The sequence below is a fragment of the Phalaenopsis equestris genome, unplaced genomic scaffold (genome assembly GCF_001263595.1).
Source record: "Phalaenopsis equestris unplaced genomic scaffold, ASM126359v1 Scaffold000889, whole genome shotgun sequence".
In the NCBI taxonomy this organism is placed as follows: domain Eukaryota; kingdom Viridiplantae; phylum Streptophyta; class Magnoliopsida; order Asparagales; family Orchidaceae; genus Phalaenopsis; species Phalaenopsis equestris.
In genome coordinates, this window is record NW_018165329.1 from 191,148 (window position 1) to 209,200 (window position 18,053).

General features: G+C 32.2%; 1 protein-coding gene and 1 non-coding gene across 2 annotated transcripts in view; one reads left to right on the forward strand and one right to left on the reverse strand.

The window, feature by feature from the left end:
• Positions 1–4,747, reverse strand: part of LOC110032229 (importin subunit alpha-like) — a 32,669-nt gene extending 27,922 nt beyond the window's left edge. Inside the window, exon 1 of the mRNA XM_020735791.1 lies at positions 4,369–4,747. Within this exon, the coding sequence (XP_020591450.1) occupies positions 4,369–4,584 (216 nt within the window). The 5' untranslated portion in view covers positions 4,585–4,747. The remainder of the gene's footprint in view (positions 1–4,368) is intronic.
• A 10,777-nt stretch (positions 4,748–15,524) lies between these two features.
• Positions 15,525–15,596, forward strand: TRNAG-UCC. Its single transcript has one exon. It is a non-coding gene; the product is annotated as a tRNA-Gly (tRNA).
• The last annotated feature ends 2,457 nt before the right edge of the window (positions 15,597–18,053 follow it).

Below are 18,053 nucleotides of genomic sequence, written 5' to 3' on the forward strand. Positions count from 1 at the left end.
ATATATATATATATATATATTGTAGTCTTGGGAATAAAGCAGGATAATATTATTGATATCAAAAGAGGTATAAATACATGATACAAGGGATATAAAAAAAGAAAGATATAAGTACAAAATTTCTCTTAATAACACTCAGAAGATAAGAGGAAAATGCATAAACTAGAAAATACATAGAGAAAGAAATAACAAAAAAAGCAACCAAATAAATAGAAATAACTTCTAACACTACCCTTCAAGTTGAAGATACACATCAATCATATTCAACTTGGATTTGGATTCAAACAACGGTTGGGGAAGATTCTTCGTGAGAATATCTGTTAGTTGACCAGTGAATGGAACAAATGGAATACAATTCTCCCCGAAATTGAGCTTCTTCTTGATAAAGTGACGGTCAATCTCAGCATATTTAGTATGATCCCGTTGGACCGACTTATGAGCAATGCTGATGGTGGTTCTATTGTTACAAAACAGCTATAGAGGAACAGAGACCGGCATACATAACTCGCGGAGCGAGATGCGCAACCAAAGCACTTCACATACCCCTAGGGACATAGAACGAAATTAGCTTCAACATCGCAACAAGAAACCATGAACTGTTTTTATTTTTTCCACATGACAAGGTTTCCTCACACAAAGAAGCAATAACTAGGGGAAGATCGTCAATCATGTACAGACCAGGCCAAATCGGCGTCTGTATAAACTGCAACAGAGCGAGAGTGTGACAAAAAAAACAACAAACCTGAGCCCGAAATGTCTTTCAGGTAATGGAGGATCTGATGGACAGAGGTGAGATGGTACTCGTAGAGATCAAGCATGAACTGATTAACAATATCAAAGTATGACAAATTTTCAGGCACATATGGGCTAGATAAATGAGTTTCACCACAAGTCATTAGTAGTGTGTCTTGTTCACCAGAAAGGCATTAAAAACATCTGCCAATTTCCCATTGTGACCAATCAGAACAGTAGTTGGTTCGCATAGAAGCAGATTTGTCTCAATTAGTAAATCTCACATATTGGCGCTTGAAAAGGCTAATGCCCCAAGCGGATCAAGCTACTTTCATACATAGGAAATACCGAAGTTAACATAAGTCCATCTCAAAAGATGCAGCCAGAATAGCTTTGAGATATTTCAAGATACGCAGATCATTACCTGTTAGTACAATGCCGTCAACATAGACGATGGGGATGATAATACAGTCATCGGCTGATTGGCGGAAGAAAGTTTGATTAGATTGGGCCTACGAGAAACCATAGCCCATAACAAGTTATGTAAATTTGAACTAGGCCCAAGGGGATTGTTTCAATCCATAAATAGAATTTCGTAGTTGGCACACTAGTCCACTGAAAGAGGTTGAGTCAAAAGCCGACTGAGAGAGATATACACCTCTGTAAGATCATTGTTAAGAAAAAATTTTTGGCATCTAGCTGAAGTAAGGACCAAATCAAATTCACGGCAAGGGATAACAAAACTAGAATGATGTTTTTTTTAGCCACCGAAGGATATGTCTCTTCATCGTCAACTCCTCGGGTTTTTCTGAATAGTCTTTAGCGACAAATCTCACGTTGTTACATTCAAAGGATCCATCAGAGTTAAATTTGATGTTGAAAATCCATCTGCAACCTATTGTTCTCTTTCCTCGAAGAAGATCGACAATAACCCATAGATGCTTATGCCAAAGGGCGCTCATCTCTTCCATAACTGCAGACTTCCAGGATGGGCTAGCCAATGCTGCCTCAATAGTAGATGGGAGACAACAATCCGTAAAGGGAGTGGCAAAAGCTTTGTAGGTCGGATAAGCTGTGAAATGACATATTTTGTCAAGGGATAAAGAGTGCATGCCTATTTGATACCTCAATGGGGAAATTCAACTCCTCATTCGGAGTAGGAGTGATCCCTGTAAGTTGAGAGAGCATCGTTCCAAGGATGTTGGCCGTAACAGATTTCGATTTTAAGATTTATTGTAAAGAGATGAAAAACTAACATGCATATTGATTTATTTTTCTTTGGTTACTGTAATTTAGAAGTGCGATTACTCCTATATTACTTTTAAATAATTCATTATGTTGCATTGATTTATTTTAGATTTTAAACATTTGAACAAGATGAATAAAAGAGCAAATGTGTATAAGATGTGAGAACAACAACAAGAAAAGCTACAAATTTCTACTTGTTAAAGGATGACAACAAGATGGGATGGGTTTGGGTGGTAGGCAACTACAATATAATAACAAAGGGGATGTGAAAAACAATTTTGGTTAGAATATTGTAATTAATTTCAATCAACAACATTCATGCAACTCAACTTCAAGAGTGAATGTGGAAAACATAACTCTATCGAAAAAAAGCATTTGATGCGTAATAGAAAATTCACGACGGTAGATTAATGGATTATCGTCTTAGCGTTGCACTGGAATTCAACACACACTCAGATAAAAGAAAACAAGCTGTGGTGGCACCATAATTTTTTACGTGAAAAATCCAAGAAAAGTAAAAAATCATGAGGCCTGAACTAGTTGTGAAAATCCACCATAAATTGATGATTACAGAGATCTTTTGTCTCATATACGGGAAAGGGTTCCAAAGTTTCTGAATTACAATCTTTATGTGTGAATGAACTTGTTGTAAAAAGTGAGTGGAAACTGATGGCGATTGGTGGAGGCCGGCAGGTGGTGGTCAATATCGGTCGGTGGTGGTCAATTGTGGTCGGCAATGATCGATGACAGTTAGTCGTAGTCAATGACGATCGTTGGCAATCGCGGTGGCAAGAGTGATGCTGGACTTCAACTCCTTCTCAAAGCTTCAAATTCTTTCATAAGTCTCAAGCTCTCCCTCATCATGAGAGGGGTGGGGCTCTATTTATAGTATTCTTGGTGTATTTAATGCAAGAATATGAACCACTTTGATTGGACGGTCCGGATAGCTTCCTTCGATCAAACGACATTTAATGAACATTTGAGTGAGTTAAAGATGTCAAAATAGAGCAATTTTGGGCTCGTTGGATTCGTCTTGTTGAGATGCTTGATTCGCCTATAGGCTTGCTCGATTTGACATTCGTTTGTCCTTTTAAATATGTCTGAAAAACTTTCAAGAGTGGTTTAATGACTTGATCTAAGCTTGATTTAACTCATATTGGGCTAATTTTGATATTATTGGGTCTGTCTCATCGACTCGATCAGTTTGACTATAAGTTCGCTGAAATCAAAGCTCGGGACGACTTTTTATCAAGATTTGAACATTTTTTGCTCAAAAAGTTATCTTAAGATCTGTGTGCCTCGAGATTCATATAAGATGATGAGAATTTGTTGGAGTATCAGTTGCCCCTCATTTTTGGGTCAGACTATTTTCATCATCCGAAAATATTAAAATTTCGAGCATTTTATATTTTTATCATATATGTATTTATATAATATTACATCTGAATAGAATATTAGTTAACGTGCATAGGTTAAAAATCATGCGTAACTCATTGGTTGGCATGTTCTGCTTCTTGCGGCTGGGGATCGATTCAAGGCAATGCACATTATACAAATTTCTTTAATTTTTTGTCTATAAATATACAAATTTTGGTGATATAAATATATAAGAATTATGGGTATGAAATTTTCATATATATATATATATAAGAATTATATGTAATTATGGGGATTTATCAAATTTTATGAAAAATGTAAACAAGGGATTTTAAGAGATTGCATGAATTTAAAAAGGGTGCATATATGAAACATGGGAGTTCTCTATCTAGTTGAAGAAAAACTCTGTACAGTGAGGGGCTCTAAGGAAGCTTTATTTTCGACAAAGATTGCTCCTTGTTTAGGAGTGATTTTCAAAGCATTGTTTTTTGAATGAAATGTGGGATGACTACTCAACCACAGTCGTGCCAGAGACGTTAATGTGAACGACCTTTCGAGACTACAGGGAAGGCTGCCCCCCAACTTGAAAAGATTTGTGAAAGACTTTGTGTATGAATAAGATGTGAGAAGACAACCAAGCTACAATCATGCCCAGGATGTTAACGTGAATAATCTTTCTGAGACTGCAATGAAGGTTGCCCCCACATTTGAAGAATGCTTCGGAAATGATCTCGAGGCATGACATTGATCTAAACAAAACCGTGCAATTCTTAACTAAACAAAACTGTGCACTTCTACACTAATTTTGAAATGAATTAAAGCAAGCAGGCCAAGCAAATGATATTACCACGATGCTAAACCCTTACACAGCAAACAAACAATCAATCGCAACAACAAAAAATTGATAAAACCAATTACTTACTCCTAACTTAGCAAGAAACCAATTACAATCTTCAAGTCAAATCAACAACAAAATGTGAAACGATCAGAGATTAAAAATGAAAAATAGACCTTTTCTTTCGCTGGAAGAGCATGGGAGGCAAGATCGAGCACCTGCCCCGCTTGGAGAAGGCCCTCCCTTCTCTTCTTCAGGAGATTATCCTCTCTTTTGGTCTTTCTGATCTCAACCAAAATGTCCACCCTCCTCCTCCTCGCATCCTCCCCATCCACCCCACTCTTGTATTCCTTCTTCCTAACCGCAGCTCGAATCGAAGGCCGGAGAGACATCGCCGCCGGTTATAGAACTCAGCCTCCGCTGGCGTGAATGTCGAACACGTAAGAGAAGGAAGGAGGTTGGAGCTGGAGGTTCCAACGGCTAGAAAGCAGGCATGGATACTAAAATGGGAAACTAGCCTGGTGTAAACGAACAAAAATATGCGTCCTTCCTTATAACTGTATTGCTAAATTAAATCCCATTTTTTATTTCAACAACTTTGATTAATTCTCCACTAATTTCTCAACTTCTATTTATTTATAAACACTTACTTTGATAAAATCTTGTTTCCTTTCAATAACAAATGATTAAGCTTGTGTGCTATTTCTGATTTATAGAATCCAACTTGAACTCAATTAATCAATCAAGTTCATGTCAAGGTGGTTATACCTCTTAAATGTATTTGATATATCATTGTACCCTCTAAGTAGTCTACATGCACATTTGTTATGGAGTATACATTCACATTTATTAGAAATATGCACCAAATTAATATTGAACCAAATAGACTTTGATTTATATCAATTGCTTCCATGCTAATAGACTTCAGCATCATATTGTGTGACACCAACCAATCATTCATAACAAATCGTTTGAACATCTTAAACATGGGTTGGGAATGTCGAACTCTTATGATTTATCTCATTTGTATTTCACCCTATTATGCCTAAATAATTTGCCATCTCACTCTATTATTTAATTAATGTCCTAGAAGATGAAGTACAAATTTGGATTTTAAACCAAATGAAAGAGATGTGTGTGTATTTTACAGGTACGGGTAAATTATAGTCTGGCCAAGTGCCTAAAATGTCAAAAAATATAGACGACCATTTTACTTTGCATCCATTTCTTTCGTTCAGTTCAAAGATGGAAGATTTTTTCTCTTAATATGACTAGGGCTGCAAATGAATTGAGCATTTGATAAGCTACTGCTTGCTCAACTCGTTAAGAGCTTGATCATTTTTGCTTGATTAACTAATTAAGCATGAGCACTTTTATAAATGCCCGATTATTAAATGAACAAGCTTGAATAAAGTACATCAGAAATGTGACTGCACAAATATCAAAGAGACTCAATAGTTTGCACGAAGAAAGCTGCAAAGGGTCGAGCTATATAGTGTCATTTCAGTCGGTCAAGTCATGAGCCAACAAAATAAAAGTTTGTCCAAACCAAAAAATGTCGCGCACCTAAACCGACGATAAATTGGACGACACCAAGGCATTCATAAAATCAATGATTCCTTAGCAGAATTCTCACCTAACCTTCTATGAAGATTTATCATCCGATGAAAGGTTGCTTAGATTACGGTGATGCACCCTCTACTTGATGGAATAACCCTTCATGAGAACAATAAGTTTTCATGATAGATTCCCTCAGAATAGTCGACGGAAGGCCTGTAAGCTGGTCAAATGACTTTTAGTCGATCGAGCGAAGGCCAACCAACCAAACCAAACTATTACAAATATAAAATAGTGGCAAGGACAGTTACATATACGGAACGGTGCCAGCGGCAGTTACTAAGTTCAAAAGATGTCAAAATCAGTTACAATCATGTAAAGATGTAATGACTCATAAATTCATTGTAGTGTTTCTATTAAGTGAGAGACAATCATGTAATTTTCTAAACCCTCCTATGATCTATACATATAAGGGTCATTTTCACTAAAAAAACTACTGAATCTATTCCCAGAAAATTAACATTATTTGTTTCTTACTCTTTCTTATGTTTCTTCTACTTGGGTGTGACCCAAAAGTCATTTTTGGATTCAACAAACAACTTCTTGTTTGATTTATTCATGTTCATGAATAAAATCATTCCAAGCTCTTGAATAATATCGTTAAGAAGCTCAAAAAATAGTTTCATTTATAATTTATAAACAAGCTCGCAAATAAGCTTGATTATGCTTGTGAATAAGATAACATTTTTATTCATAATACACAAAATAAGATAAATGCTTGTAATTTTGGTTGTCCATTTATTTTGTGGTTTGTATGCTCATTTTAGTTAATCATTTAGTATCCATTTGATTTAAAGGCTCATTTTCTTAAGTTCAACAAATAACATCTTTATAACCTTGATAAAGTTTGTTTAATAGAAAATAAGTAACTCAATCGTAGTACACATTACTTTTTTCAATAAGATTTGTTTAATTATCAAATAAATAACTCAACAACACTTTTATTAATTTATTTGATAAAGATCGTTTGGTTAAAAAATAAGTTGTTGTTGACCTCACTTTTAGTTGAGGTCTAGTCTTCCTTTTTAGGGACATAGGATCTAGCCATAGAACTTTTCTGTTGACTATTCCTAGAGGACTAGTGATGGTACCCTCATCAATAGAAATTCTAAACTCTTCTTCGCTCATCTTGAAGTTCCACATGTTGGTTCTAACCTCTAGCACTTAATAGGTGGGACCAATATGGGGGAGCTCAAGAGGAGTTCATGCAGGACTGTTTGGCCTTAGGGTTAACCCCGGGTCGTGTGGTCTTGGTCAGTCTTGCACACATACGCTCACACTTGCCCCACAACCTAAATACTAACCCAAACATACCTAGCTTGATCCTTTAATCTATTGGGTGGGGGTAATTTCCATATCACCTGGATCTTAGCTCGATCTACTTCCATCGCCTTTTTCAAAACCTTGTGACATAACATTATAACCTCGATGCCCATAAATTGATATTTCTCCTAATTCAACACCAGAATGGTCTCTTCATACCATTATAATACATTTGCAAGATTATTTAGGCATGAATCAAACCAGGTGCCAAATACAGAGAAAGTATTCATGAAAATCTCTATCCTAGTCTCTATCATGTTAGAAATGATGGGCATCATGTAGTTATAAAAGGTGACTAGAATATTAAATAGTCTAGAAGGCATCCCTCTAAAGGAAAAGGTCCATAGACGTTCATGAACGTTAGGGCTTTAAAAATCTAGTGGTAAACTGAGTAGCCATCTACAAAATAGAAGAAAGAGAGGTTTGTTGATCTATCCAACCTCTAGTCAATAAAAGACAAGGGTGTCCAATTTATTTTTCTATGTTTGTAATGGTTATAGATTTTCTTTGTAATTGGTTCCTCATTTGTAAAACTAGCTCCTTTAGGTGTGACTTCTTCTATTTAGGTTGGCTCTTTGAATGAAACTTGTGTAGGTGAGGTTGCCTCTAATTATTATTATTTTGGCTATTCCAACTAATTGTAAAGTTATCTTGAGTGTTCTCCCACTGTTGGTTTCCTACACCATGATCCTACACCAAGTTTTCTAACCTAGGTTGTAGGTATTAGAGTATGAGTTATTCATCATATTACCTATAACAATGAGGGTCTCTAAGGTCATGGTATTAGTATCTCTTACTAGTTCATAACTCATCTCCTCACACGATAGGGATCCTTGCACTAAATTTATCCCAAATTTATCTAACTTCTTAGTAATGTTAGCTACTTGTGAAGCAAAGATAAAAAAAATATCAATGTCATGCACACTAGGGACCTTTTTTGGGGTGACTCTCTCAAAAGGAAATTGAAAGCTATTGGAGGTCATTTCCTCGATTAGATTTGTATGCCTCATCAAATGGCATCAACGTCAGAAATTCCATAGTTACAGTGTCTATGATGAATCTTAAGAAACCTACCATCTCATTTTAAAAGCTTTGGATGACAATAAATTTAGGTAGGAAGTGGTGTGGGCATTTCCTCAGTAACTCCTTGAATATCTCCAAGTCTTGAAAATTGACTCTCGATCGACTTGGGTGAATGATTTAATGTCATTCCTAAGCTTGATAGTCATAGATGGAGGGACAAATTTGGCCAAGAAATTTTGAGCTTGATGAGTCCAAGTAGTAATGAATCTTGAGACTAAGCAAGCAAATCACATATTAGCTCAGTCCATGTATGAGAAGGGGAAAAGCCTTAATCTAACAACATCATTGGGGACATTGTTATACCTTAATATGACACACAATTTTAAAAAGCCAACTAAATGCATGTTAGGGTCTTCAGTGGGTGATTACCAAAACTTGTTACTTTGCACCATTTTTATTATAACAGATCTTAACTCAGTTGTGTTGGCTTCTACAGTATGGTAATTAATGCTCATGTTGATCTCTTCTACTGATATATTGCCACACTCTTTAAGGGGGTTCATGTGATTATCCTAAGTTTTCCTCATCTCTACTTGTGTCTCTTTTAATTTTTAAATTCACCTAAGTTTTCTAAGGGTTTGTTTGCTTTCTAGATCAAGTGACAACAGTTCACCTAAACTACTCCTATGCATGCAATGAAGGGTGTGTAAAGGCTACTCCTTCAATAACATGAAAAAATGTGACTAAAGATAGAAAATAACACACAATGAACGAAAAAAAATGTAAGTAAATTTTTTTTAGTTTTTTTTTTGGCATTTTGGCACCTATACCAAGAATGAAAATGCAAAACACAAGTACAACATGATAAAGCACAAAAAAAAATAAATATGTGAAACAAAAAAGGTTCAAACCTAAACTCTAAGTTATCCAACCAAAATACTCCTAAAGTTAAAAAAATTCTAACACCTTTCCCAATCATTGACACCAAAAACTTGATGCTTGAAATTATTACAAGCAAGTTGGTCAACCATACACATATATGTGTCGATCAAGTTATATATAGATATCGACTTTGTGTATCGATCCCACCAGGAAAGGGCAAAAAGGTCCCTAATAGTGTAAGCTCTAGTTTACTACACTATTGAACCTAGTTTAAAGTGATCTCGGTTACAGGAATGAAATTCAAACAATTCTAGGAGCAGCCATCAATAGAATATGAGACAAAAAAGAAAACGAAAAAAATTAAGGAGTAATTTTGCTTTCTTTAGAAAAAGTAAGGCTCATGCTCCTGGACTAGGGTATAGAGTTTTCTTGTAGTTTTTCCTATGAATTCCCTTACGTGATAGTTGACAACTAGCGGAAATATTCTTCTAGGCTTATATCTAAGTTATTAAAAGAGTTAGAAATCATATTATAGCCATGCAACGTTTCTCATGATTCTTCGGATCCTTAATATAGGTTGTAATTTCATAATGACAATATGTTTTTTTCCACAAGTAAAATTGAAAAGGCTTTTATTATAAAGAAAAATATTTTGTAGCCTTAAAGGAGAAGCTTGATGTTAAGCTTAAATTTTAAAATTGGCACCAATCTCTCTTTCTAAAAGTCAAAGAATGAAAAATCACTTTAACTCAAAATTTAGAATAAAGATTTAGGGATAATTATATATAATGGTATTAATATAATTAATGTTGGGATATTAGAAGTTTCAATGAAAATTCAATCTAAAAAAGAGGTTTATGCACCTTTAATTAATTATTTACCTAATCACTAAAGAGCACTGCAGCCCTAAGCCACAATCTACCATGAATTTAAATCACAATATATATATATATATATAACATAATTATTGTCTTTAGCTTAGAAACATAAGTGAGTTGTTAGGTTCTCAGGAGATAAAAATTAACAAAAAATATAAATACACACAATAAAGTAAAAAAAGGTTACATAAGGTTGCCTCCCAATAAGCTCTTAGCTTAACAGCTTCATCCCGACCACACAAAATAAAACACATACAAACATACAATCAAACTATAATATATCCCTTGAGATACCTCCCAAGTAGCATATAGTTTAATGTTCTCTACTAGAAAATGTCAAATCAAGCCTGAGGTTTTTCTTCATGATCAAATAACCCTTTTAATAGTCTCATATCAATAAAACAATATTTTTGATGCTATATAAACTCTCCTATAGCATTCACTTGTGATCTCACATTTCATCCATTTAAAATATTTATTTCTTATTTTATAAATTCTCTTTCAAAATCTCTTATAACTTTTAATAGACATTATACAATACTCTCAAGGAAAAAAATAGTAAATAAAATATTATCATCTTCCTCCATGTCGAATACAATAAATTAACTGGAAATATGAACTTATCAACCTTGATTAGAAAATTCTTTATAATTCATTTAAGAAAAGTCAGAGATCAGTTAGCAAACTAAAGCTTTATTGTGATAGGTTAAAGTTCTCCTAATTCTAGTCTTTCAAATATTGAAAAAGGCATTAAATTCATGATAGCTTCTATATCACGTAATATATTTCTCATATATTATTCTCTTATAGTGCATGGAAAGAGATAATCACCCAAATCTTTCAACTTATATGAGAATTTGTTTTAATTATAATGCTACACACTTTAGTTAATGTTACATTTTTAACTTTTAAGAATCTACATTTCTTCTAAAAAAATTCAAGTAGTTAGGCATTTATTTAAGAGCTTGTGTAGATAGAATATTAATAGTGAGCTTATTAAACATTTCCAAGAAGATAAAAAACTATTAATCAAATTTTTATCTTTTTAGACACTTAGAAAAATATGGTGGTGATCTCTCATGTTCTTTCCTAGGAGGTGAATGTATTTTTTCTAACTCTAAATCGATCCTTCACTAAGTCCTTTCAGCTCAGGTTTTTCTTCTATGTTAGGCTCTTTCCTAATTACCTCTTCTAACTTGTTCTCACTCTTAAGTCTAATGAATTTACACTACCATACACCTTTGTCCATAGGATTCTTCTTAGAGTTTTTTAGTAACATTACTTGGGATTTATGACTCAAATAGTTAGTTGATTACCCTACTTGATTTTCAATGTTCCTTATAATTATAGCTTGACTTTGTATTTGATTTCTCATTTGCAACACTACTTCTTCTAGTGATAATCTCTTCTTTTTAAATTATGAATTAGAAGTGAATAGAGGAGGGTAAATCATTCTTTTGTTTATTGAATTATTATACTATATATTCCATTTTGCTAAGCTGATTGATATCCCATTATCGATTTGTTTCCACTTAATCAATATATTCCAATTAAATTTTGGACAATTCATCCAATGAGGGTTATAAGTATTGGATGATGGGTTGTTAGGTCCTTAGGGACTCCACAGACATTGCATGAGAAATGATTAATTAATTATAAGTTTTTTCTTTATTTACCAGTGATCCTAATTTAGAATTTAAACTTAGATTATCTAGCTTCCTCGATATAACTACTACTTATGAAGTTGGAATTGCAAACACATTAGTATTTTGGACACTAGCTACAGTCCTAAAATTGATTCTCTCGTAAGGCCATTAGAAATTTTTGGTAGACATCTCTTCTATAAGTGTATAACCCTTTTGAAAAGGTTTAGACATCAATACCTCTCTTGTTGCAGTATTTATAATAGGCCTTAAAGGTCCCACCATCTTGTTATAAAAGTTTAAATAATTAGCCAATCGGGTAGGGCGTCGTGTGAGTATATTCTAATTAACTCTTGAATCTTTCACAAGCTTCAAAAGTGGACACACTATTTAATTGGGTGAAGGGTGTTATATCATTCCTCAGCTTTGCAGTTTTTAGAAAGAAGGAAAAACTTAGTTAGTAATCTTTGGTCTAGGTTAATCTAAGTGGTAATAGATCCTGATGCTAAATAATTTAATCACATTGTAGCCAAGTCTTTTAGAAAAAAAATGAAATAACTAACTTTATTAGTATTGTTGGAAACATTGTTATACCAAAAGGTCACAAATAATACTAGAAAACTAACCAAATGCAAATTTGTATCTTCAATGGGTGATCCACCAAATTAGTTATTTTGGACCATATGGATTATGGTAAGCTACAGTTAAAAGGTATTGGCTTTCTCAACAACATTATTTATAAGCTAGTGAATCTTTTTTATTGACGGGTTTGCATGGCACTTAAGTAATCTAAGGTAGTTATTTTCTTCCTAAGGTTTTCTCATTGCTCCTAACATCTTCTTAAGTATTGTAAATTTTTATATATTTGAGAGTTCTTTTTAATTTTAGGGTCAAATGGTGTCAATTCAATAAATTCAATTATACACATATAACTTAGGACTCACTAGCAACCCTAAACTAACAAATAATAAAAATCACTTAAGAAGAATTACTCAAAATATAATAAAGCAATTTAATGATCAAATGGTAAAAAGAGATTATAAGTCGCAATATTTTTTTATTTATAAATAAAGTAAAGAACAACAAATATAACAAAAAATACAAAAAAATAACACTTTCATTTTCAAAGATAAACTTCTAATTTTCAACTAAAATTATCTAAAATTAAAAATTAATGGCATTCTCTCGTAACAATGTCAAGAACTAGATGCCACAATACGATAAATCATGCATCAACCACACAAGTATATGTGTTGATTAAGTAGTATACATATTGAAAAGTTTATGTATCAATTGCATAGAGAATGAGTAAACTTTTTTTGAGAGATGAACTTCGAGTCCACTAATCCTTAGTTTAGTTTCAAGTGTTGAAGGTTTTGAAATTTTAAAATGCTTAAAATCCTATTTTTTGAAAAATAAAACATAAGGTAAAATAAGAGAGTTTTTTACTCCTCTAAATTGAACTTGAGAATCATAGTTCTATCCAAGTGATTAAGATATAATAGATAATCGGAAGAAAATCTACTCCTTAGCCTCTTCCAAGTCATATTATGTTTTAGTTTCCTAAACCATGCAAAATTACCTAAGATTTCATATTCTCTTATTTATTACACAATTTTTGCAACAATATTCCAATTCTTCTTGAAAAGTGTGTTAATGTTGTTGTTCTACTTACCTTCTTCCATCATCTTAGAGCACAACAAGTTTTAACATTCTAAGTGACCGATTTGAAAAAAAAAATTAAGCATGCAAAGTTAGCATACAATATTCCCAATAAGATTCTAGAAATCACACTACATGGATATCTCTAAGTTTTCTAGATTACCAATCCAAGGGAGAAAAAAATCTATTTCCTAAGAATGAGACATGAACACTAGAAATTCCATTGAAAATAATAAAATCAACCTTATACACAAGTAAGAACGATCAAACTTAATTGATTATTTCTTTTACAATAAAACTCTACTTAGTTTTGCCCTCTCACACACAAAAAATGTAGAAAACACACTCCTAAGTATTCCCCTTTCCTTAGCACATAAATAGGGCAAGCAAAAATGATGTCGAGAGCCACCAATCCTTCAAATTAATCATATTTAAGCATTTGAACCACTACATCACCAAAAAATCATAAAAAAATGCTCATAGTTAGTGTTGAGCACCTAGACGCAGTTATTGGGGCATTGGTTTGCCACCTCCCCTATCTCATAAGCATAAGAAATTTATCTTATGGCACCACGACACCAAATTAGAGCATTAGTTTTCTTGCTTAGGACCCTAGGTTCCAATCCCAAGCAGTGAGTTTCCACTGGCTACGTCATTATGCATACTATTTCTTCAAGGACCTAAGCGCTAAGCTTGGCGCGAGGCACTAGTTCTAAGCACCAGGTTTCTTAGATCTGGCCCCTACTTTGCAAGCTTGATGTCATCTAGTGTTAAATGGAGAAATGGTTTTGGTGCCTGGATGCTAGACTTGGCACTTAAGATGAATTTGCTCCATGTGCTCTTCATTGCTAGCTTTCAACATGTAAACTGTATAAATAACCAAATATACTCTAAAAAAGTATAAAAAAGACACAAATAAAAAGAAAACATAGAAAATATTACAACATATTTACTACACAGTGTCAACAAAACAATCATTTCAAGCCTTTGATAAACCACAACAATCCTCACAATTTTAAATAGTCTACTTTACATTATAGTACCCCTACCCAATAAAAAATAAAATAAAATTCATACCACAATACCTCTTTGTTTGGTATCCAAGCTAAAGATGAACCATAAGATCCGAAGGTCAAATAAGTATCAACATTAAATTTATTTTAAATTTCAAGTAGTTAATACCTCTTTATCTTTTATATTCTTTTATTAATGGTTTGTTTAACATAAAACTTCTTAATTTCCTTATATGGCTTCCAAATATATGTCAGGAAATCATATATTAACTTAATTCATGAAAATATGACATTGTAACTTAATTCATGATCTTAATAAAATCATATCCAACATGAGACCTATTACACTTAGCTATGATAAAATTTGTGATAATATTTAAAATATGGTGAAAAATAAGACAAAGTGATTCATTTAAAAATTTGGCAGTAGTATTTATTATTTATCATGAGAGTGTCAATAATGTGGGGTTACTTTTTAGGAAATATTTTGAATTGTTGAGAAGAAATAATATTCTCAAGTTAGAAATCCCAAAGGGAACTATGTTAGAGCACTTGAGAAGGCTAAATGTTGTTGAAATGTAGCTAGTCCATGTTTACGATGGATATTCCTTTGATACATGTATTAAAATTCAAGGATTACATTTAATCATACTTAAAAATTGTATAAAAAGATTTTTTGGCATTTGAAATGCCGAAAATTCACTCTTATTAATTTCTTTGAACAATCATTTCTCCCTATCATTTACCAATTCTCTCTCAAAAAATGAATCCTTTCAAGTGTTCTCCCTTAATTTTCAATTAGATTCGGTGCAAGACAATACAATAGCATGGACATTATTTTGTGTGGGTTAGCCCATTAATTAACAACACAACATAAGTCCTAAGAAAACCTAAATTATAGAGGAAGCAAACATTATTATATGACAATATATTAATAACACTCTTGCGACAGAGGAGTCAAAGAAGTATGATGGTGCCATAATCATTCGCGCAAAGTGTGGAGTTGATCGAAAAGGTTCGTAATGAATAAATATTTTAATGAATAATTTTGATTTATATACAAAGGAACATATTAATGACCTTGAAACAAATGATAATGACATTGAAGTATTATGGTGTTATAATCATTTCTGCAAAAGGTGGAGTTGATAGGGATGCCTCTTAATGAATATATTTATAGAGTTTAATATTAATCTATCTAACTTGACCTTTAAGCTAATGATAACAAAATTGAAAAAATACTTTTACAAACGAGGATTTGTATCTAACATTTTATTTCATCTCAACATTTGCGTTTGTAGTCCAACGGTTAGGATAATTGCCTTCCAAGCAATAGACCCGGGTTCGACTCCCGGCAAACGCAGCTTCAAGGAAGATTGCTCGCCAACGATTCAGTAGAAGGTATATATGTAAAAGTATATATTTTTTAAATTAGCGGTATAAGTGTACAAAATAAAGTTTGGGATTGGATATGTAAATACATTTGAATTTTGTGGTATTTATGTAAAAGCCCTTCTATGAAATTTATTGAATGTTTGATGGAAAACATATATTTATATGCAGTTTTACAAATGATCTGAATTCGGGGTGTAGAGGAGCCGAAGGCTCACGTACGTGTTTGGCTTGTTTATATTTCGAGCATAAAAAATGTGCTCATATTTGGTTCGTTTGTTTAGCGAGCCGAACACGAGTTGTTCGTGAACAAAAAGTCGTTTTGACAATACTTAAGGATGTTAATGGTTGGGAAAAGATTTAAATGTTCTTGTTTATGTTAAAATATTATTTTAATATATTTTTTTATTTTTTATTTAGTAATTTCAATTGATTATAAATTTTTGTAGCCTTGTAGTAAAATATTTTTTTAAAAATATTACTCATCAATATATATATATATATATATAATTGATGAATAGTAATTCGAACAAAAAATGAGCCAAACGCGAACCTATAAATTTTTGTTCGTGTTCAGCTCATTTATATATCCAGCACAAAAAAATATTTGTCTTCGACACGTTAACTTAGCGAACGAATCAAACACAAGCTTCTTAATAAGCCGAACACAAGTTTTCCATTAACAACGTATCGCTTTGACAACCATAATCGGAATGTTTACATAGTAACTTTTTCCATATCTCGCAATGAATAAAGATTTAAGGAAGCAGTAAATGTATAAACAAAAGTATATTTTTAAAATTAGTGGTATGAATATAGAAAGTAAAGTTAGGCATTAGATATGTAAATATATTCGAATTTGGTGGTATGTATGTAAAATCCTTTATCTTCCGTTTTACAGATGATTAGAATATTTATATAATTAAATTATTAATCTTCATGCTTAATTTCAGCATTAGTCATCTTTAAGATTAATTAAATTTAAAACTAATTTAATCTTTGACTGAAAAGATATTAATCATTTAATGAATATCGGTAAAGGTCTAAATAAAAACTTAATCATCTTATTAATTTCTTAGCTCTTTCATCATAAATATTTTTATCTTCAATCTCAATTATTTGAATATTTATTTGGTTTATATTAATCTTCTTAATTATTTTATTGGTTGATGAATTTTTTAAGGAATCAATAAATGTCTAAACAAAAGTTTAATCGCGTTGCCGCCAATTATTGCTTTAATTTCTTCTCATTATATTTGAATATTTATTTTTTTAACTGTATTAAGGGCCCGTTTGGGACAGCTTATTTGGTGTGGTGGCATTTTGAAAACGCTCATGAACTGTTTGGGTAAACTGCATTTTGACAACTTATATTTTTTTCCAAATGCTGAAAATAACGTTTTCACACCGCACATATCGGTGACAACTTTCTGGCAGTGGTTTGACTTTTTCGAAAAAATAAAAATTTATAATAGCCACCACACCTAGCTTATCAGCAAATTATTTTTAATCAGCTTATCAGCAAATTATTCAATAAACTGAAGCTGCCTCAAGCAGACCCTAAATCTTCATAATTTAGTTATGTGATCAATAAATAAATAATTAGAAATCAATGAATGTATAAACTAAATCATAATCATCCTGCTGCTCATTATTATTCATGAATTAACAAAATAAATTAATAAATTGTCTGAATAATAGTAGTTGTATTTATTTAAAGTCTAATTAATAATTGAATTGGGATTAATTGAAATTTCAAAATTTTAGTTTAAAAATTAAGATTAAAAAATTGGAAATGAAATATCATTAAAAATCATTCACTAATTCAAAATTTAAATACAATAATGGATAAAACTAAAAATGTATAAATTTGAGAAAAAATAGTTTATAAACTTTATGTGCATTAAAAGTTTTAAATGTAAGTTATTATTAGTTATACAATTATTAATTGTTTGATGAATCAACATTGGGAATTATTAAGATCAACTCAAATCAAAGATATTAATGTCAACATTATAGGAATGATTAAGATCAAGTTTTATTAAAGAATTTAAAATTTTAAATAAAATTTTAATCACTAATTCAAGAATCATTTACTCACCATTTGATTCTTTGAAGTTATGAGGACACATTTTGGACCCAAATGTGTGGCACCAAAGTCTCACTAATAGATATTGTGAGATCAAATAGATAAAAAGAGAAATAAAGAAGAAAAAGAGGAGAAAGGATTTTAGAGAGACATAATTTTTTTGTTTATTTTATTTACACCAATGAGAGGCACAAAATACCATATCTATATTTTTCTCCCTACTTTCATTCTCTCCTTATATGTTTATCAAGGGAAGTGTAAAATTAGTCACAGAACATTTAACTTGAAGCTGAAATAATCCACATTAAGGACTATAATAGCTCAATTTTAATAGCTGGG